The 20,991-nt window shown below is 50.7% G+C and overlaps 1 protein-coding gene across 5 annotated transcripts in view; it reads left to right on the top strand.

The window, feature by feature from the left end:
* The window catches only part of Nod1 (nucleotide binding oligomerization domain containing 1), a 51,295-nt gene extending 31,541 nt beyond the window's left edge, over window positions 1-19,754 (top strand). For 3 of the 5 annotated variants that reach the window (XM_028864117.2, XM_037203770.1, XM_037203769.1), the window contains 9 exons: window positions 210-2,034; window positions 5,123-5,206; window positions 6,290-6,373; window positions 7,447-7,530; window positions 10,731-10,814; window positions 11,581-11,664; window positions 14,227-14,310; window positions 14,955-15,038; window positions 18,654-19,754. In XM_028864117.2, coding sequence (XP_028719950.1) covers window positions 210-2,034; window positions 5,123-5,206; window positions 6,290-6,373; window positions 7,447-7,530; window positions 10,731-10,814; window positions 11,581-11,664; window positions 14,227-14,310; window positions 14,955-15,038; window positions 18,654-18,726 — 2,486 coding nt within the window. In that variant the 3' untranslated portion in view covers window positions 18,727-19,754. Of the gene's footprint in view, window positions 1-209; window positions 2,035-5,122; window positions 5,207-6,289; window positions 6,378-7,446; window positions 7,533-10,730; window positions 10,815-11,580; window positions 11,665-14,226; window positions 14,311-14,954; window positions 15,039-18,653 lie in introns of those variants that run through there. The other 2 variants (XM_028864118.2, XM_028864119.2) reach the window with 2 other exon arrangements.
* Window positions 19,755-20,991: the final 1,237 nt, after the last annotated feature.

Below are 20,991 nucleotides of genomic sequence, written 5' to 3'. Positions count from 1 at the left end.
GCAGAGGGAGGGAAGGCCTGACCTTCAAGCTCTGGGACACTGGCTCTTTGAGGCCTTGGGGGCTCCTGATAAAGGAGTCAATGCCTTGGCTCAGAGTCTGGGCTGTGAGTTTGTTTGCTTGTGTGCTCTCTGTCCCAAGACGCCCTGTTTAACGCATCTACTCCATGTCCCCTCACCTGGTTGCTGGGAAACACCCCTCCCCGCTGCAGTGAGCAGGTACACCCAGCAGCTGCGACACCAGCTGGGCCGCGACTCCAAGTTCATGATGTGCTACGCCCAAAAAGAGGACCTGCTGCTGGAGGAGACCTACATGGACACACTCATGGAGCTAGTAGGCTTCAACAACGAAAACCTGGGCAGCCTGGGAGGCCTGGACTGCCTGCTGGACCACAGCACCGGCATCCTCAATGAGCACGGCGAGACTGTCTTCGTGTTTGGGGACGCGGGAGTGGGCAAGTCCATGCTGCTGCAGCGGCTGCAGAGCCTCTGGGCGTCCGGCAGGCTGGCCTCCACAGCCAAGTTCTTCTTCCACTTCCGCTGCCGCATGTTCAGCTGCTTCAAGGAGAGCGACACGCTGAGTCTGCAGGACCTGCTCTTCAAGCACTTCTGCTACCCGGAGCAGGACCCCGAGGAGGTGTTCTCCTTCCTGCTACGCTTTCCCCACACAGCGCTCTTCACTTTCGACGGCCTGGATGAGCTGCACTCGGACTTCGACCTGAGCCGTGTCCCGGACAGCTGCTGCCCCTGGGAGCCGGCACACCCGCTGGTCTTACTGGCCAACCTCCTAAGCGGGAGGCTGCTCAAGGGCGCCGGCAAGCTGCTCACGGCCCGTACAGGCGTGGAGGTCCCCCGCCAGCTTCTGCGCAAAAAGGTGCTGCTCCGGGGCTTCTCCCCCAGCCACCTGCGCGCCTATGCCCGCAGGATGTTCCCCGAGCGCATAGCTCATGAGCATCTGCTGCAGCAGCTGGATGCCAACCCCAACCTCTGTAGCCTGTGCGCCGTGCCGCTCTTCTGCTGGATCATCTTCCGCTGCTTCCAGCATTTCCACACGGCCTTCGAGGGCTCCTCCCAGCTGCCAGACTGTGCCGTGACCCTAACCGATGTCTTCCTGCTAGTCACTGAGGTGCATCTGAACAGGACGCAGCCCAGCAGCCTGGTGCAGCGCAATACACGCAGCCCGGCAGAGACACTGCGCGCAGGCTGGCGCACGCTGCACGCGCTGGGCCAGGTGGCGCACCGAGGCACCGACAAGAGCCTCTTTGTGTTTGGCCAGGAGGAGGTGCAGACGTCGAAGCTGCAGGAGGGGGATCTGCAGCTGGGCTTCCTGCGGCCTCTGCCCGACGTGGGCCCTGAGCAGGGCCAGCAGTCCTATGAGTTTTTCCATCTCACGCTCCAGGCTTTCTTCACTGCCTTCTTCCTGGTGACAGATGACAAAGTGGGCACCCGGGAGTTGTTGAGGTTCTTTCGAGAGTGGACGCCTCCTGGGGAGACATCAAGCACGTCCTGCTATCCGTCCTTCTTCTCCTTTCAGTGCCTGGGTGGCGGTAGCCGGTTGGGCCCTGATCCTTTTAGGAACAAAGACCACTTCCAGTTCACCAACCTCTTTCTGTGTGGGCTGCTGGCCAAAGCCAGACAGAAACTCCTTCGGCAGCTGGTGCCCAAGGCTACCCTGAGGAGGAAACGCAAGGCCCTGTGGGCTCACCTGTTCGCCAGCCTGCGCTCCTACCTGAAGAGTCTGCCCCGGGTCCAGAGCGGAGGCTTTAATCAGGTGCATGCCATGCCCACATTCCTGTGGATGCTGCGCTGCATCTACGAGACACAGAGCCAGAAGGTGGGACGCCTAGCCGCCAGGGGCATCAGCGCCGACTACCTCAAGCTGGCCTTCTGCAACGCTTGCTCTGCCGACTGCAGCGCCCTGTCCTTCGTCCTGCACCACTTCCACAGGCAGCTGGCCCTGGATCTGGACAACAACAACCTCAATGACTACGGAGTGCAGGAGCTGCAGCCTTGCTTCAGCCGTCTCACGGTCATCAGGTGAGGCTGCCAGCTGAAATGGGTGAGAGGGCCGGACAGACAGGCGTGGGGCCACAGGACTGGTAACGGGGGTCAGGAGTCTTGGTTCGCCCATTACACAGGGACGCAACCTTTCTGTCTGGGGGTGCGGGAGGGGAGGCATGGAGAAAAGTGAGTCCGTCAGGCGACCAGTTCAGCTTCAGCTGGGTGTTTTGTAACTGTGTAATCTTGGGAAGCCCCGGGGGCAGGGCGGAGAGCTGCTTTTGTCCTAGCGTGGCCAAGCCAACAGCAGTGTATATGGAAAGTGAGTGAAATGCCTTAGGGTTGTAGCCCAGCGTAATGCTCTTTCTCCTCTAAGGCAGGGGCTGCTATTTGCCTTAGAACAATATAGCGCATTTAGGCAAATAGGAAGCGAGGCACAGAGAAGTTAATGAATTGCTGCAGGCCTCACAGCTGAGATATGGTGTGGCCAGAAGGGGAAGACCAGCCCTCGAAGATAAGTCTGAGGCTCCGAAATTCTGCCACAGTTTGGCTCATTCAGTTCTGCAGAACAGTGGGGATTTGGAGCTCAATCTCAGGCCTGGGAACCAGAGTGAAAATCGCGTGTGGACTTGGGGTATACGAAGCTGAAGGTGGCAGCCTAGAACCAAAGGCCAGCATCGGTCCTCTGGGCTGTAAGTCGGCCACTCTCCTTGGCGATCTCCACCCAGCATTGCTCAGTGCCCGCTCTGTAAGGGGGAGCTCAGCAGAGTGGGATCCTGCCCTGTCTGGCTGTTCCCCACACCAGCAAAGGAAAAGGCAGCTTAGAGGAAAGCAGGGCTTATGGTCAACCAGATGGAAGTACCTTGAATTCCCTGAGGACATCAGGTAGGATTAATTGCAGTAAAGAAATTGAGAAAACATCACATTTTGGAAGTGTACATATGTTATATCTCTCTGGAGCAAAGCCTAGGAGCAGACAATTAAAGAATGATATGTTGTCTTTCTGATCAGAACCCAGGCTCTCTTTTGTTTTACCTGGCTTCTACATCCTGACCCAATATGGTTGCCCGAGATAGCTCCAGACAACTCCTTAGTATGGTAGCCAGGAGCAATCAAAAGAAGGACATGTCCTATTTTTTTATTTTTATTTTTTTCTTCAATATTGGGGTTTGAACTGGAGGCATCATACATGCCACACAAGTACTCTACTATTGAACACCCCTAACAGTTTTCAAAAGCTCTTGCCAACGATACAACTTCCTAGATTTCTTTAGGTAGGACTGAATTGGATGTGCCAAGCTGGAAAAGAGGAGGGGAGAACAGAGAATTGTATTGCTAAGAACACACAGATACCGGAAGCACCTGCCATATTGGGAATGAATGAAAAAAAGAGGCAATGGCTGCTCCCAGGTATGGTAGAGAAGAAGGTTTATTGTAGATGTGAGGGAAAGCATAGCCTGAGGCAGAAACATCTGGGAGAGTCCAGAGTGGACATGAGCAGCAGATCAAGCCAGGCCATGTGAGGAAGGAGGTGAGGAGAGCCAGGAGACCAAGAGGCCAGAAGGACAACAATGGTGAAAACATACTGGCATAGCCAAAATGGCCCAATTATGAAGGGAAGAACAGCTAGGGGAAGAGCTGGAAAGGTCAGGGCAGGGGCAGGGTAAGCCAGCCAGGAGGACCCTATACCAGGTAGGGACTGAGGGATGCTGGGAGGACCTGGCAGCCAGGGTTCACTTTGATATATTAATAGGCAACTCAGCCTTTGGTCCCAGGTTTGAGACCTAACAAGGATGGCTGTGCAGTGTGTACCTTGTGCTTGCATCCAGTCTGATACTGTAAGGCACGGGTCCTGAGAGGCTGCCCTTATCTTTTTGATGTGGCTTAATGACAAAGCTTTTTCTGTTCTCTTTTTAATTGCCATTGATGTCACCTTTGGGGTCAAACCTAGTCCGTGGCTTGTGCTTGTAAATAAAGTTTTATTGGAGCTCAGCCACACCTGCCATCTACTTCTCGGTTGTTTCACACTGTATGGTTGAGCAGATATGCTTGACCCGGCCCAGCCTTCACCATTTTCCAGCTGGTCTTAGCGTAGAAAATCTGCTCACCACCCCCCCTCAATCTGGTCCCCTCTTGGGAGTCCTGCTCTGACCTTGTCTCTCAACTGCTTCCTTTCTTCAAGGTCAAGGTAGCTTGTTACAGGATTGCTTGGGGTGGGAAGAGAAAGAAAAGGGGGAGGGGTGGAGGGGAGAAAAGAAGGCTATTGGTAGCTCAGTGGCACACTTGTCTAGCATGCTGCAAGCCCCAGGTTTTGTATGTATTATTTACCCCCGGAGATTTGTATGCATTATTTATCCAATAAATACATTCACACATGCACATTTTGCTCATGAGAAGCTATTCTGCTGGTTCAGAAATTTTCCTAGAAAAGTTTTCAGTCTGTGGCTGGCCCTTGACCGGCAGGGAACCAGTCCCAGAGGCCCCATTTTCCTGTTCTTCTGTATGCCTGTTCCCAGCCTGTTCTCCTGTTCCCAGCCTGTTCTCCTGTTCCCAGCCTGTTCGCCTGTTCCCAGCCTGTTCTCCTGTTCCCAGCCTGGCCCGCACAGGCGGCGCTTGCATTGGGAGAAGCTGGAGGGGGTTGCTGCCAAGACCCACCCTTTCCCAGAAAGCTATTGGTTTCTCTTGAGATTTCCAACACAGAGCTGCTTCAAAAGAGCAATTTCCGGGGGTAGCAGGATGCCAGGCCCCCTCCTCCTGCATTTGAGGTGGGTCCGTTCCAGTGGGGACTGTCCTGTCCCGTATTTTGCAAGTTATCTCCTGTCCTGACTCCACTCTTAAAATGCAAGGATACCCCCAGTGGTCGTGATCCCTAAAGGCGGTCCCTTACATTTCAGACCCCATGACCCTCTGCACAAAGGATGGAGAAGCCAAATGCAGGATGTTGGAGATAGCTGGAAGTGGCTGGCTGTGGGTGCCCGACTTAGCCTCTGCGGCCCTTCTGCTTCAGGGCTAGACTGCAGCCCTGTTGCTGGCCCTGGCCTATAGGCAGCTGAATTCTGAGGCTGAATACTCCCTTGGAAGTTCCTCTGCCCTGACTGGCAGTTGTTTTTTTGCTGTTGTGTTTTAGACTCAGTGTCAATCAGATCACGGACACAGGGGCGAAGGTGTTGTGTGAAGGACTGACCAAGTACAGAATCGTGACATTCCTGGGGTAAGTCCTGCTGGAGGACATTGGGCCTGTGGCCTTGTCATAGTTCTAAGTAGCAGGAAATTGACAGCCATGGTCCACTGGTGACAGAAACCGTGGCCGGTGCTGGCATCCTCCAGCCTCAGCCTCCCACATGCTGGTGTTACAGGCACGTACCACCACACGTGGCTCTGGGTTCTGGTCTAGGCTCAGCTGGTATCTAGGTAGAACTGGAGCTATTCACAAACACTTGTGGGGCCCAGGCTTCCTTACTTGTAAAAACTGGACCCCATCCAGGCAAGCTATTTTGGAGGATATGAGGAGAAAAGATGTGGGGATAGGTTTTGTAGATGTTAAAATACCTGTTAGTACATTAGACTCACGACTTTAGATCTGCTCCTAGGTACAGGGCAGGGGCATATATGTGTTGAATAGTAGTGACACAGCCAGAGGGGTCCTAGGTAGTACCCCCTCAAATACTTCAATAGTGCTGCAGAAAAATAAGTGACTACTCAAACCAGGTAGGGTTAAGTAAAGACCACTCATAGACCCAAATCGGTTGCTAAATCAGTTACAAAGAGCTTCGAGTTTTGGAGTTTGAGGTGAGGGCAAGTGGCCCCATGATTGCTGCTGATCTCGTCACCGGAGCAGTGGCTGAGTACTCTTGGGCCTCTGGAACATGAGGACACATAAGCAAAAGGTCCCATGCTCCTCTCTGTTATGTATGATGAGTGATAGTGGAGAGAAGCCTCCCTGCGTTTCTGGTCTTAGTTTTCCATCAGAATGGTTGGGAAAAAAAATGGACACAGGGCTTTACCCTTCAGAAAACCTGAATCACCACCACCTGCATCTACCGCGCATCGTGTGCCAGGGCTGTGCATGGTGGCACATACTCCCTGTGACCATGGGAGGAGAGGTGTTTGGATTCAGCACCGAAGGGAAGTAAGGGAGCTGGCTTTGGAGTCAGGCCGATGCAGAGCCCACATTGGTCTCTGTGAGGTCCCCTTTCAACGCAGACAGTGGAAATCAGCAGGCAGCATGGACTCACGAGAGGAGGAGGTGTTCATGAGACACTGTGACTCACTCTGGCCGTGCTTTCTCTCCAAGCTTGTACAACAACCAGATCACTGATATCGGAGCCAGGTATGTGGCCCAAATCCTGGATGAATGCAGAAGCCTCACGCACCTTAAGTAAGTAAGTGGGGAAGGGGTAGGGACTCCTTAGAAGTTTGTTTTCTCTACAAACATCTGGATCACCTTTTCCGTTACTAGAAGAAGCAGTGTCACCATCAAGAGATCTCACTCTAACATATCTGCCAGCCCCATGGCCATACTGGTCCAACTGGCCAGGTGTGCTCATCTTGTGGAGGGAATACGCCCCAGTGTGGGGCGTCACCACTTTAGTCTCCCTAACTCCTGGCTGGAAGGGAGAGTTGTATCTATGGTCCTTTTTGGGATACCAGAGAAAGATCCTCTTTCTTTGGTAGGTTCAAGGGAGCTTGACCCTTGGTGCTATCATAGATGTGCCCCTTCAGGCTGTTGGTCATCCAGTCCTGGTAATGAAAACACCCATCTTAACCACTGTCAATAAATATGGGCAATCTCGAGCCTGTTAAAAATGAGTGATGGTCCTGGGGTCACTTAGAGAACCCCAGGAAAGGCTCCAATGGTTGACCACCAGCAGAGATCATGGGCTACCTCCTAGGGAGGACACTGGTGGCTGGTCTGTGGGAGACCAGCTGGGAGACCAGCTCCCACATTTTACCCCAGGGTACTCTTGAGGAGTGAGGGATAAGAGATTTAGATTTAGATAGAAGGATAGAGAGGAGAGAAATAGATAGAAACACAAGAGAGCCTCGGGAGGGCCTGGATTCTTATCCACCTGCTCCTCCTGGCTTTTCTAAAGAGCTATTTATACAAATGCCAAGGGGTGTATCAAAAGACCTCCCCCTAGCTCAGCCAAGTGTAGACCCTTCCAATCACCTAGAAACCATGCACATGGTCAAGTAATCCTCTAATGCAGCTCTGCTGGGTAAAGCAAGCTCAGATCTCACTAGGAAACCTTTGTGGGCCTCCACACTGGTCCCAGGCTGTGGGTCCCTCCCTGAGAGGAAGTCCCCAGCATGGATACATGCTGTACCTGTGTGCCAGGTACAAGATCACACTGGCGAGAAGGCCTGGGTGGGCTCAGTGCTGGGAAGGAGGGTGGCCTACTGTGGAGCCAGGGACAGAGGCTAACCAGGCGTGCATCTCTCTCTCTGCAGACTGGGGAAAAACAGAATAACAAGTGAGGGTGGAAAGTGTGTGGCTCTGGCTGTGAAGAACAGCACCTCCATCATTGATGTTGGGTGAGTAGAAGGGGACCCACACACACACACACACACACACACACGGGGTGTATACAGTCTGATGTCTGTGTGGGCATTGGCTGCTCCTCTGGACATCCGTGTGCCAGAAGGAATCTGGGGCTGGCAGCACAGACACTCTGATGGCTTCTGCATGAAAAATGGGTGGGAAGTCCCAAAGGCAGTGACAACTGGGAATGTACAAACTTTCAATTACTTATTTAGAAGTCAGTGTCATTGTGACTGGGACACAGGAGCCTAGCTCTGTGTGTTCACTGAGGCCAGAGGTTGGTCTTGGTTTTAAGAATTTATTATCCGCTGGGCGGTGGCGGCGCACGCCTTTAATCCCAGCACTCGGGAGGCAGAGGTAGGCAGATCTCTGTGAGTTTGAGGCCAGCCTGGTGCACAGAGCGAGATCCAGGACAGGCACCAAAACGACACAGAGAAACCCTGTCTCGAAAAACAAACAAAAATTTACTATCCTCTGGTTAGCTCTGTTTTTGTTTTTATAAACATGTTTAATTATGTAATTCAGTGGCATTAAGTGCATTCATGTAAGACAGCCATAACATCATCTTTCTCCAAAGTGCTCTTGGCCCTGGCTGTTCATTCCTAGGCATCCAAATTTAAAGTGAGTACATCACAGGGTTTTTTGTTGTTGTTGTTGTTCTGTGTGTGTGTGTGTGTGTGTGTGTGTGTGTGTGTGTGTGTGTGTGTGTGTGGTGGCCTATTTCACTTACCATGACAACCCCGAGGGTCACTGTGCCTCATATCATTCCAGTTGTTCCATGGGAGAGTTCCTTTCAGGCTGACTGTCCCCTCGATATCTGCACTTCATTTTGCTCATTGATTTCTCTGTCACTGGACACATGGGTTGTGAACACTGTTGATGGCCTTAGGTACACAGACATCCCTGCTAGATCCTACTTATACTTTCTGTGGTTAAACAGTCCCACAGGGGTTGCACTGGAATGTCAATTCTATGTTTGATTTCTTTCTTTCTTTCTTTCTTTCTTTCTTTCTTTCTTTCTTTCTTTCTTCCTCCCTCCCTCCCTCCCTCCCTCCCTCCCTCCCTCCCTCCCTTCCTTCCTTCCTTCCTTCCTTCCTTTCTTTCTTTCTTTTTGGTTTTTTGAGACAGGGTTTCACTTACAGGCTTAGTGTCACTGAGGCCAGAGAGGGCATCTGATCCCCAGGAACTGACGTTATAGATGATTGTGAGCTGTCCTATGGGTGCTGGAATTCAAACCCAGGTCCTCTTATCCTCAGAGCCAGCCCTTTATTCCTCATGTCTGATTTCTTGGAGGCCTCACGTAGTGCTCCTCACGGCAGTACATCATTTTACACTCCCACCAGCGGGACACATGGGTTCCATTTTCTCCACCCCTTTGCCAACACTTGTTTTTTTCTGTTTTGTTAGCAGTGGCCATCCTAATGCTAGGAGTGGTACCCCGCTGTGGTTAAAAGTCTCCTTGTGGCGCTGTAATTTTCCCTGGATTAAAAAGGAACATAGATGGTTTTCTTGAGAAACTATGGGGAATAGGAACACTAACAAAAATTGTCTTCCCAGAATTGCTTTTAAGCTGGATATAATAGTACATGCCTGTACTAGCTCAGAATTTGGAGGGTGAAGGCAAGAGGATCACCAGTTCAAGACCAGCCTCAGCCATATACCAAGTTCAAGGCCAGCCTGGGTTACTTAAAAGAGAGAACTGCCATTGACATTTGAGATGATGGAAACTCTTTTCAGTTCTTTTTTCTCCCCCTCTAGTGCTTCTTTTACATAGCAGAAACCAAGTCATGCAGACAGAATTTTATCTTCATTTTTTACTTAGTCTCATATCAGAGTCTGACACTTTATGACAAAATTGATGCCGCTCAATTGGATTGTGCACACATTTTCTCAGCAAAGCACTGAAAACTGGGCTCTCATTGGCCATACCTAAAGGCAGTCTGCTGGACCTTGCTGTAGAGGTCAGGTCCTGTTGGGAGTGGGTCAGGCACATTGTTCTACTTCCTGGAAACAGAGGCCCACTTCCTGCTGGGAACAGCCTACCCTTCTGGGCCAGCTGCTATTCTAAGTGCTCACATCTATGAAATCACAAAACCTTCCTCACTACTCTGCCAAGAACGCCCTTATTATCCCATTTGACAGAGAAAGAAACTGAGGCCGAAGGTGTTTTAATGTTTGTATAAGATTGGACAGAGTAGGTGGCTGTCTTAGTTTGCCTTCTATTGCTGTGATAAAGACCATGGCCAAAATTAGCTTGGGGAGGGAAGGGCTGGTTTGGCTTACGTTTTCCCATCCCAGTCTATCATTGACAGAAGTCAGGGCAGAAACTCAAGCAGGAACCTGGAGGCCGGAACTGAAGCAGAAACCACAGAGGAGTGCTGCTTACTGGCTTGCTCCCCAAGGCTCACTCAGCCTGCCTTCTTCTACACCCCAGGACCACCTGCTCAAGGGTGCCACCACCCACAGTGGGCTGGGCCCTCCCACATCAATCATTAATCAAGGAAGTGCCCTACAGAGTTTCCTATAGGCCCATCTGATGGAGGCATGTTCTCCGTTGAGGTTCCTCTTCCCAGTAGCAGAGCTTGAGGGGAGACTCGCATCATGCAGAATGTGTTGGTTGGTCCTCTGAGAGGTCTGCCTGGAGACGGAAGTCAGTTTCATTGTTCACAACTGGACACTGAGACTGAAGTGGCATGCAAGGCCTGGCTGGCAACATCCTTGCCACATACAAAGAACGTTACTAGTATAGTTTCAGCCACAGTTCCAGGTCTTGGCTTCCTGGGAGGTCAAAATCATCTACAGTGGCGGCCCCTTTGCTTGCTCTCTGTTGATCCAGGGTGGGAGTCTAACCCCTGTGCACAGCCCTCCTTTCAGGCCAGGGTAGCCTGGGAGTTTCTTTCTAGGGCAGTTGTGGGCTGAGGATCTCAGACTGGAGCCTTTGCAAAGCTCGGAGAGGCTGATCTCGAACCACACAACCTGCTGGTTGGCCTGTCTGTACTCGAGGTTGCTGCTGCTTTCATGGCTGTCTGTAACTGGGAGCCCGGGGCAGGCTGTTTGTGCAGCTGCAGGCTGCGGCCAGGGTCACCCCTCTGGGAGCTGCCTGTTGAGAACGAGTCGAGAGGGCCAGCTGCCATCCAATGGAGGGTGGCTGTGCATGGCTGTGTGACAGTCCATTTCTCACCTCTGCTTCCAGGATGTGGGGCAATCAGATTGGGGATGAAGGGGCAAAGGCCTTCGCAGAGGCACTGAGGGACCACCGCAGCCTGACCAACCTCAGGTAACATGCCTTCTGAGATGTGGGCTCCAGGGGCCCAGGGAGGGGTTGTTGGGAGGGGGTGGCTGGCTTTCCTACCGGGGCAAGATTGATTGGCACATGACTTCTCTTGCTGAAGTTTTTCTCAGTGGGTGTGAGGCATGCAGTGAGGTGCTTAGCTTGATGAATGCCAGGGAGACCTGGGACACCAGCAGCCCCTCGGCTGTCTTGGTGGGCATCCCCAGAGATGGGGCTGGGAGCAATTTCCAAGCCCAGATAACACCAAAGGGACACTAGCCAGCAGGTTGCTGCCCCTTCCTCTTTCTCAGATAATAAACAGCCTTCTGTTAGCACCCTGGCCTGATTCCAGCACCTTGGAGTCTTAGAGCCTTGTCGGCTCTGCCATGGAAGGGGGCCCAGGACTTTGCCAAAGAGACTATCCCAGGTCTTGTCATGGGCCTCTGAACCTCTCAGATGACCTGAGCTGCCCGATGGATGCCCTCCTACATACAAGCCTGGCACAGTGCACTTTGGGCGCACCAGGATTCCTTGGCCTTCAGCTTAGGGGCAAACCCCTGAGTTCTGCCTCTGCTTTTCACCTGGTCTCTTCAGAAACAGCCGTAAGCCTGCTCTTACACACTCAGGCAGCAAAGCCCGGGCACCTGCTGATGGGCCACGCACTCTGCCTGGGACTGTGTCCAGACAGAAACTTCCCAGTGACTGAGTGTTGAAGGCAAGGCCAACTGTGTCTGTGGCTGCAATAATCCATCCCCTGTGTTTCTCGTCCTAGTCTTGCATCCAACGACATCTCTCCGGAGGGAGGGAAGAGCCTCGCACAGGCCCTGAAGCAGAACACCTCTCTGTCAATATTCTGGTAACATTTTGAGTCATTTCCAAGGGTTGGGTCTGGTCGTTATTCCCAAGGTTATGGAATCGAACCCGAAAAGCGCTTCTCCATGATAAAGGAGAACGACACTTCCCCCAGCCATCCCCACAAACCCAGGAGTAACACACGGACGAAGCGGGCTTTGTCACCCTCGGCTTCTGTGAAGGTGCCAGTAGTCCCTCAAAACACTCCCACCCAGGCCCAGCTTTCATGCACCTCGTCCAAAATACCCACTTCGCCTCTTATGCTGCCAATCATCCATGCACCCTGCCTCTGTCCATGTGCATGCATCACGGCTTGGCTTCTGTGGCCCAGGTGGCCTGTCACTAGAAACCTGGAATCCTTATTCTCAGTAAGTGGACATTGCCGCCATGGTGCGTTTGGTCATCCCCCCCCCCCCTTTCTGGTAGGTCATTTAATCCTTTGTTTTTCCTTATCGTTATTTGTGAGCAAGTTACATCACTGAGTGTGCCATCCTCTTGCCTCCCAGTGCTCATCAGATCCCGCTAACCTATCAGTTACTTATCTTGTTGCCATGACAATATACCTGATGAAAGTAACTCAAGGAGAGAATGGTTTCCCCTGGCTCGGGGTTTGAAGCTACCATCCATCCCGACAGGGAAGACAGCTCTGTTCACACCACACTGTTGGGAAGCAGAGAGATGAATACTGATAACATCGTTTGCTTCCTCCTTTTGATTGACTGTGGTGCTTGCACCCATGGGATGACACCATCCACATCTACCTCAGTTAACCCCATCTAGAAACTCCCCACAACATGCAGAGGTTTATGTCCTCAGTGCCTCTAGATCCTGGCAAGTTTGACCTTCAATAGAAACCATTACATAGTTACTGATAATCCCACATTCTGCCCAGTGTAGTGGAGAACACATATAGCCCCAGCATTCAAAAGGCTGAGGCTGGAGGGTTGCAAGTTTAACACCAGCCTGGCCTTTGTAGCGAGAGCCTGATTCAAACAGTAATGACAAAAATTAGGAGAAGAAAGTACTTCTCATGTTTTCAAATACTAGTGTTCCTTCCCAGTCTTTTTGTATATTCAAATGTATATAAAACAGAGTAGCATTTGGCTATTATACCTCTTCACTCTACATTGCATATTGGACATGCCTGTTCTTTGTCAGGATCTCTCACCTCCACACTGCTGATGGTTTGGCTGTTGCTTGGGGCTGGCCAGGGCATTGGATGGTGTTTAGAAGCATTCCTGGCCTCTACCTGTTAGATGCCAGGAGCACTTAAATTATGATGGTCAAAAATGTCTTCCTCCAGGCACTGTTCAGTGTCCATGGAGAGCAAAAACACCCTGGTTGAGAGCCACTGCTCTGCATGGACAAGAATGCAAAGTTCTTACTGTAAGCCATGGGTCCTTCTGCACCTTTCACACGAGTGGACTCGTTCCACGGCAAGTTGGTGTCCAGAGCACCCTAACACTGCCTCCTTCTTTATTCTCTCGTATTGTTTCTAAGGCACAATCCACCTTTGAATGGATGCTTACTATCTTACCAGTTTCTTCTTTTGACAGGTACCTAAAAGAGTTCTCCTTTTACACCATGAGCACAATACCCCAGTGTGTGTTACAAGGCCTACACCCTTGTTACACATCTTCTTCCTTTTCAGCACTGAGGTTCAAAGTCAGGGCTTTGGGAATGTTGGGCAAGAGCTCTGACACTGTGCTACATTCATGAGCCCTTAAATTCTTAATTAAGTTTTGAAATAGAGCCTCATTAAGTTACCTGGGCTGGCCTCAAACTCACAATCCTCCTGCCTCTGCCTCTGAGAAGCTGGGGTTACAGAGGCCACTTTTCTTAGCTTTGATGAGCATCTTATAATGTCAGGGTGAGTTTCTAGCCTGACCACTTTTATCTGAAAGTAAAATACATTTGTAATTGAGGTAGATGTGACCAAACTGCCCTGCAAAGAACGATCTTTTAAACGGTGCTAATTCTACCTCAGTCTTCGTATTCTTTCACCCACTGGAACAAGAGGGTCCTCTGTTGGGGACATCTGAGAGCTTCGGCACTTTGTCCCATCAGCTGCTGAGTTTAGAGCAATTGAGAGACTCCTTGAGTTTGTTATCAGTTCCTGTTCTTCACAGTAGCTTCAGAGAACAGCTGAGCATGGTTCGCCAGGCAGGGCTTTTCCAGGGCTCCATCCTGATCTGGGCAGTGTGCTGCCAGTGGCCTTCAGAGGTCTGGGGGGGGGGGGGCTGGACGCTGACCCAGAGGCTGACCTGCAGGCACTGGCTCCCTGTATTGTAGGGCCTTCACATCTGTAAAATCCAAGGGTGCTGTCTGGGTAGGGAACTACCCCGCAGGAAGGAGGGCAGGAAACAGAGCTCAGGGAAGGACTGACTGGAAGCCAGTGTCCTTGTATGAGTTTACACGCCATGATGCAGAGTTTCAGTGTAGATGGGGGAGCCTGGCCCTCAGCATGTGATGCCGGGCAGGAGGGAAGGCCCCAGAATGGCCCCTGTGAACTCATAAACAACATCTGTCCATCAGCACTGCTGACGCAACATCTCTTTTCTTCTAGGCTGACACAAAATGAACTTAATGATGAGGCAGCAGAGTGCTTCGCGGAGATGCTGAAAGTCAACCAGACGCTGAAGCATTTGTGGTAACTCATGGGGCCTGGGGCCTGGACTCTGCTTTCCACGCATGGTCTGTGATAGAATCTATATACCACAGCACTCAACCTTTGAAAGTTTAGAGGGTTTTTTGGGTTTTTTTGTTTTATTTTGTTTGTTTTCTTTTTTGTTTTTCTGTTTTGTTGCTGGGTGGTGTTGATGCATGCCTTTAATCCTAGCACTTGGGAGGGGCAGAGGCAGGTGGATCTCTGTGAGTTCAAGGCCAGTCTGGTCTACAGAGTGAGTTCTAGGACAGTCAGGGCTACACAGAGAAACCTTATCTCAAAAATCCAGAAAAGAAAGTTCAGCCCAATCTTTTTGGACTGGGGATCCCTGCTATGAAGGAGAGAGAGAGACAGAGAGAGAGAGAGAGAGAGAGAGAGAGAGAGAGAGAGAGAGAGAGAGAGGGAGAGAGGAGGTGGATCTGTTTACAATTATGCTGTGTATGAGTCTAGATATATCACAATCACTGTGTAAAAACGCTGAAGATCTTCAGGGCTGTTCATTGTTCTCTGGTGAGGCACTGCTAGTCCAGTGAGGAAGTGTGGGGATCCTGTCACTACCTGACCCTGACCCCATGGATTCTGGATTGGACCCAGCCTTCTGTGTTCACACACGTGTACTCTCCTTTCAGGCTTATTCAGAATCATATCACAGCCAAGGGGACAGCCCAACTGGCTGAGGCACTGCAGAAGAACACCACCATAACAGAGATCTGGTAAGGCCATGTGCACAACACCATCTATAACCACCACATATAACCACCATAACAGAGATCTGGTAAGGCCATGCTCTTGTCACAGCACCCAGTTCCACGGTCTCTGGGTAAGTGCCACTGACCACTTTATGGGGTCATGGAGTCCCATTCCACTTCCTTCTTGCCTGTGAGGACAATGTGGGGAGGGGCCGCAGCTATAGGACGGGAGGGGCCCCAGCTCGTTAAAGCTCTTGTTTGCCTGATCAGAAAACAGCAGCCTTGAGTACTCACAAGTGCTGTGGAAAAGTATCTGGTTGCTGCTGAAAATCCAGTGGTGAACACGTGTGAACTGCCCTCATGGGCTCAGTCTGAGGTCAGGGAGGAGCACAGAGCGGGAAATAGTCAAGTGTAGCCACAAAGCCTGCAGGATCAGGCAAGGCCAGAAGGGAGTTGGACACAGGGCAGGCCTCCTAAGGGAGAGACTTTAAGCCACCAAGGATGAATGGGCTTGGAAGGCTGGAGTAGGTCTGAAAGTGCTACATGTTGGAGAAGGGTGCACACAAAGGCTCAGAGTTTGAGACAGTGTCCATCAAGAACTACAAGCAGCCAGCTATGGTGGCATATGCATTTAACCCAGCACTCAGCTCTATGGGAGTTTAAGGCTAGTCTGATCTACCACATGGAAACTGAGGCAGAAGCATCATGGCCAGCCTGGGCTACATAATGGGGCCCTGCATGGTGATTGATATTGACTGTCAGTTTGAAAGGGTCTAGAATCACCTATGAGAGAAATCTCTGGGCATGTCTGTGAGGAAGTTTCAGTTGAGTTAAGCAATGTGGAAAGACCCACGCTAAATGTGGGTGGCACCATCCCATGTACTGGGGCCTCAGATTGAAGAGAGATAGAGATAGAGATACATGCTGGGAGCTGCAGAAATATGAAGTAGAATAGCTTTCTATGGCAAAAGCTAATATCTGGAAGAAGCCAAGGGCATTTCCAGAGGATGAAGCCAAGACTCAAGAAGTCTTGGTGATATTGGCTCTTGAATATTAGCCTTTTTCCTACAATGAATTTCTTGTGTGGTATTGTAGCTCCTCCATTTCTAAAACAGTGTGTTGATCATTCATTGGGCACAATTTCCCCTATGCCATTGGAATATTTGGACAACCTTCCCCAACTGTGCTAAAAGCAGCAACACAACCAGACACCCAATTTCAGGCCTCTCTGTGATTATTGTCATTAGCAACATCTGGCCAGAACCTTCTCCAGATGAAAGTATCTTATCTGAAAAATTTCCCAGACTTCTTAAAAATAGACCATCTGTCAGAAAAGGTAAAGATCTACACTGACAATTGCCCAGGCCAGGCGAATGGGCTAATTAAGCTGAACCTTCCCCTTTCCAAAGTCTTATCTCTAGTTTTAGATCTACCTTTAACTATTAACTCAGAACTAAAGGGATTCTACTTACACCTACATCAAGCTGTGACTCAGGTGCCCAGCCACCAAGTGCACTTCCCCACCCTGACAGAAAATGGCAGCAGCCAAGGTAACTTGGACAGATAAGGAGCCAAAGGAAAATAAGGCAGTTTTATTTGCACTCGTCACTGATAGACTCCTAACACTTTACCTAACCACTTCTAAGAATATGGTTTGAGCACATACATTCCCTTTCTCAGATCTATTAACTGAATTGAACCCTCAGTTGATTCATTCCCCATTAGCCACTTCCCTTTTGGGTTGTGATTGATTCCTGACAATTACTGCTCTTTTGTGGGGATCTTATTGCTCTTCCTTTGACCTTGAGAGAATTCAAGCCTGGTGACCTTGCCTTAGCCAGAGCATTGCTACTGCATGGGTATATAACTGTAAACCTCAGAGACGTGAGAGGACTAGAGGAACGAGATGGAAGATGAGCAAGAGCCAGATGGGGAAGAGCAAGATGAGGAAGAGCCAGATGAGAGAGAAGGAGACGGGAGAGGAGTTAAGATGGAAAAGAACTGCGTGGATGAGAACCTAGATGGGGCAGAACTAGATGAAGGAATTAAGATGGCACTTAGAGGGAACAGCAGAAAAATGTAGAGAGAATCAGGCAAGAAAGGAGCTGAGTAAGAGAGCAGAATAGAAGGTGTGTAGAGAAGTGACTCAGAAGAATAAAGTGAACAGACTGAAGAGTTTTGTGTATGTAGATTTATTAGAGAATCCCTCAAATTAATTAATCTGCCACTGGTAGCATCTCTTCTGGAACTCTGGAAGAAGGCTATTGAGGGATTGGACCCCAATAGTCATCAATAGATGATAGATGATTGATTGATTGATTGATAGATAGATAGATAGATAGATGATAGATAGATAGATGATAGATAGATAGATGATAGATAGATAGATAGATGATAGATAGATGATAGATAGATAGATAGATGATAGATAGATAGATAGATAGATAGATGATAGATAGATAGATAGATATATAGATAGATAGAGAGAGAGATAAATGATAGATAGATGGCACAGAGCACCAGCACTCATCTCTCACCGCTCCCTGACTGCAGATGCAGGGTGACAAGTGGCCCCTGCTCCTGTCCTCGTCTCTGTCATCACGCCCTCTCAAACTGCATGTTAAAATAAATCCTTCCTTCCTAAGTTGCTTTTGTCACAGCAACAAGGAAAGTAACTAATGCACCTGTCTCAAAGAAACCCACAGGAAGTTGGTATGCCATAGGTGTGGAAGAGAGGCCGGGACGGGGCTAAGGAGATAGGCAGAGCCCAGGCATGACAGGTCTCGGGGTCAGATCATGGGTCTCGACCCTTATTCTGAAAGCAGGGGAAAGCTAGTGAAGGGTGTAATACAGACAGGGGTGTGGTCAGGTCGGGGCACTTCTGCTGGAGCACTCAGGAAGACCCCGCTGTGTGCAAAGAAGGGCCCTGGGCCCTCCGAGAAGTGTGGGGGGACCGGGCTCCAGAGGGTCAGAGTATCGTGCCAGGACTGCTTAGGAAATAAACAGAACTTCATGATAGAAGAACTAGCGTGGAGGCAGGCCTCAGGGACCTGACACTGCTGGGCAAAGAGAGGACCTGTTTACCGAGCTGGGGCTCCCGGGCTGCTGTGGCCACTTAGAAGTGTAGGGAGTCATCCAGAGAAAGATGTCAATAGGAAGCTTGCCGAACTGACCCGGCTGTGGAAGGGAAAGAGGCCAGGAGCTGAGGGCCCAGTGGGTCCCCACCTTGGAGGAAGCCAGTCCTGAAGATGAGGGCATGAGAGAGCAGGCCCAGAACGAGTACCAGAGACAGGAGAAAAGCTAGAGTCCACGATGTCCACCGGAGAGGGGACACAGTGCTTCAGGGAGGAAGAAGTCAAGACAGCTGAAAACCTATGAAGGCTCAGAAGAAAGATGAGGCCTGGGAATGTCATTAAGCTCGGGCTTATACAGGCTGCTGTGAGCCCAATGAGATCCAGTCAACAGAGCAAGGGCAACTGGAAAAGAGTGGTATTAACCTGAAAGCATAATTTAGATAGGGTGTGCTCCTTCACTTCAGGGTTGTATGATGCACACAGTGTGTGGGGTCATCTGTTGGGAAGGGATGGATAATATTCTGCAACACGTTGGGTAAAATTTGATTTTTCTCCTTTTCCCTAGTCTCAATGGAAACTTAATTAAGCCTGAGGAGGCCAAAGAGTTTGAAAATGAGAAGCGAATCATCTGTTTCTGATAGACATTCCTGCGCCGGATCTTTGACCTAGGTCGCTCCTCAGTCACAGACAGCACTGTGCCATCAGCAGGGACATGGGATGCTGCGCAGGGCCTGCAGCAAGGGGACCATCAGGAGCCCTCCCCTGCAGATGCTCGGACTGGCAGCACCCGGGCCGTGGCTGGGACTCTGCAGAAGTAGAGTGTCTTAGAGGCCGCCGTCATCATTCGAAACCAGCCAGGCATTGTCTATGTGGAGAGACTTCCCTGCGTGTCCATAATGATGTCTGAAGATGAAAGAATAAGAGGCAGAGGGGGCCGAGCTCAGGTCCCACAGACGCCTGCTTGAAGGGCTCATGGGACTCACGCCACCTTCAGGAAAGAGCTGGGAACTTGGGCAGAACCGACAGCTGCTACTTTTTAGAAAGAAGGCACCTGGTGACCACACAATTATCTTGAAACGTCCTTCCTCTCCTCAGTACCCCCGCTCCCCACTGTACAGATCTGTTTCTTCCTCACGGCCTTGGTTACTAAAGTAGGTCCACTGTGGAGAGGACTCATCCCAGGGCCCACGGCGAGCTGGTTGTCAAGGGCTCATCGCAGACTTCGGGTTCAGTTCTGGATTCTCCCTGGTTGCAAATGAGAGTCAGAGGATGCCCTCTGAACCGGTCTCGGAGGAATGCTATGCCTTAAGAGGACTGAGGTTCTACCCAGAGTTTTTACCCATCTCTACTTGCCCCAGGAGGGAGCATCAGTTCCCATCCGCCAGCCACAGCAGCATGGCTTGCCTCAGTGGTCCTGAGATCCCAAGCAAAACTCTCTCCCTTGCCTGTGAGCAGGAAGTATCTTCATGCCCTCAGCAGTTCAAGGGTAACTGAGCACAGCCAAGACTCGGGGAGCTGGCTGAGAACTCTGCCAGTAAAGCGTGGCAGATACCCACCATTATGGTGGGTATGTGGGGATGCCCAGCAGGGTGGGATGGTTGGGGATGTTGTTAGATAACACGTTCTTTTGCCACCACATTTGTTAATAAAATATTGAAAATGCTCACTATTTCTAATGGCTAAGTCTGGGGGGGTTTCTGAAGGGACTCTACCGGGAAGAAATGCCGTGAGCCTTGAGCCTCAGCATGGCCCACTGCAAAAGGGGTTCTGGGGTGTCATGCTATACTGAAGGCTGATACACAGAAGCCAGAGACGTCACCGACTTGATCCTTCACAGGTTTCACTACCCACTAAGGGACAAGAAAGGTGGAGGAAGCCTCCAAGGCCACTCTACCGGGTCTCTGAATCCAGAGTCAGGACACAGGGGCATGTCGGGGTGAAACGGGCCCCATTTCACACCATCACTAATGCACAGTGGGTTCTGCGGGCCATTTGTCTTCAGGTGCTCACTGCTGGGTGGAAGACCAGGTGCTGTGGCAAGGGGCACTGAGTCGATAGGGGTGGCAGGAGACAGACAGTTCATGGGACCCTCCAACTTCATCGTTTTGGTCCTAGAGTTCATGTGGTTTTGGGTGGCAACTTGGAAGGGAGGGAGCAGTTGAAGTTTTGGGGAATATTGTAGGGGCTGACAACCCCATAAGGGCAGTTCCCTCAAAAGCACTACTGTGGGGATCCCCATCCTCCCCACTACAGGTCCCAATATTCACCTAATAATCACCCTCGGGAGTGGCAACATTGCCCTAGCCAGATTGGGAGGAATCTACCAGGAGCACAGGAAACAGCGGCATGCCGCAGGTCAGTGATGCTTGCAATGGACCGCACACTCACCACGCCTTACAAGAACTCCTCCGGGACAAAGCACAGACTTATTAACAATCAAAGGGAACCCCTCGAGAGGCTAAAATGTGCTCCTTACTGCCCTTGTGGCTGTCAGAACTGTGACCTGGAGGGGCTGGGCATTAGCGTGGGTTTGGGTTCCAAGTCTATCATACTCCAGTCCTCCTGGGGGTGAAAGGCCGGCTAGGCTTTCTCAGGAACTCAAAGCAGCTCAAAGCCTTGAGCCAGCAGGTAGGTAGAGGCTCCGAGTAATCCAAGGAAAAGAAAATGGGTCTTCCAGTGGTCCACACCTGTAATCTAGCTCTGAAGAGGATAGGGTAAGACCATGAGTTCAAGGCCAGCCTGCTCTACATGGAAGAGGACTTGCCTAGGAGGTTGCAAAGCCCTGAATTTTATCCCTAGCATTTCCCTTCCAAATGGAAATGACAATGGAAATTTTCTATAGGAATTTTGAAAATAATTTATTTCCATAGGATGTTCTGGCTAATTTGGGAGAAAAACAAACA

The sequence above is a fragment of the Peromyscus leucopus genome, chromosome 3 (genome assembly GCF_004664715.2).
Source record: "Peromyscus leucopus breed LL Stock chromosome 3, UCI_PerLeu_2.1, whole genome shotgun sequence".
In the NCBI taxonomy this organism is placed as follows: domain Eukaryota; kingdom Metazoa; phylum Chordata; class Mammalia; order Rodentia; family Cricetidae; genus Peromyscus; species Peromyscus leucopus.
Note: the sequence above shows the minus strand (reverse complement) of the source record. Positions and strands in the feature narration are given on the sequence as shown.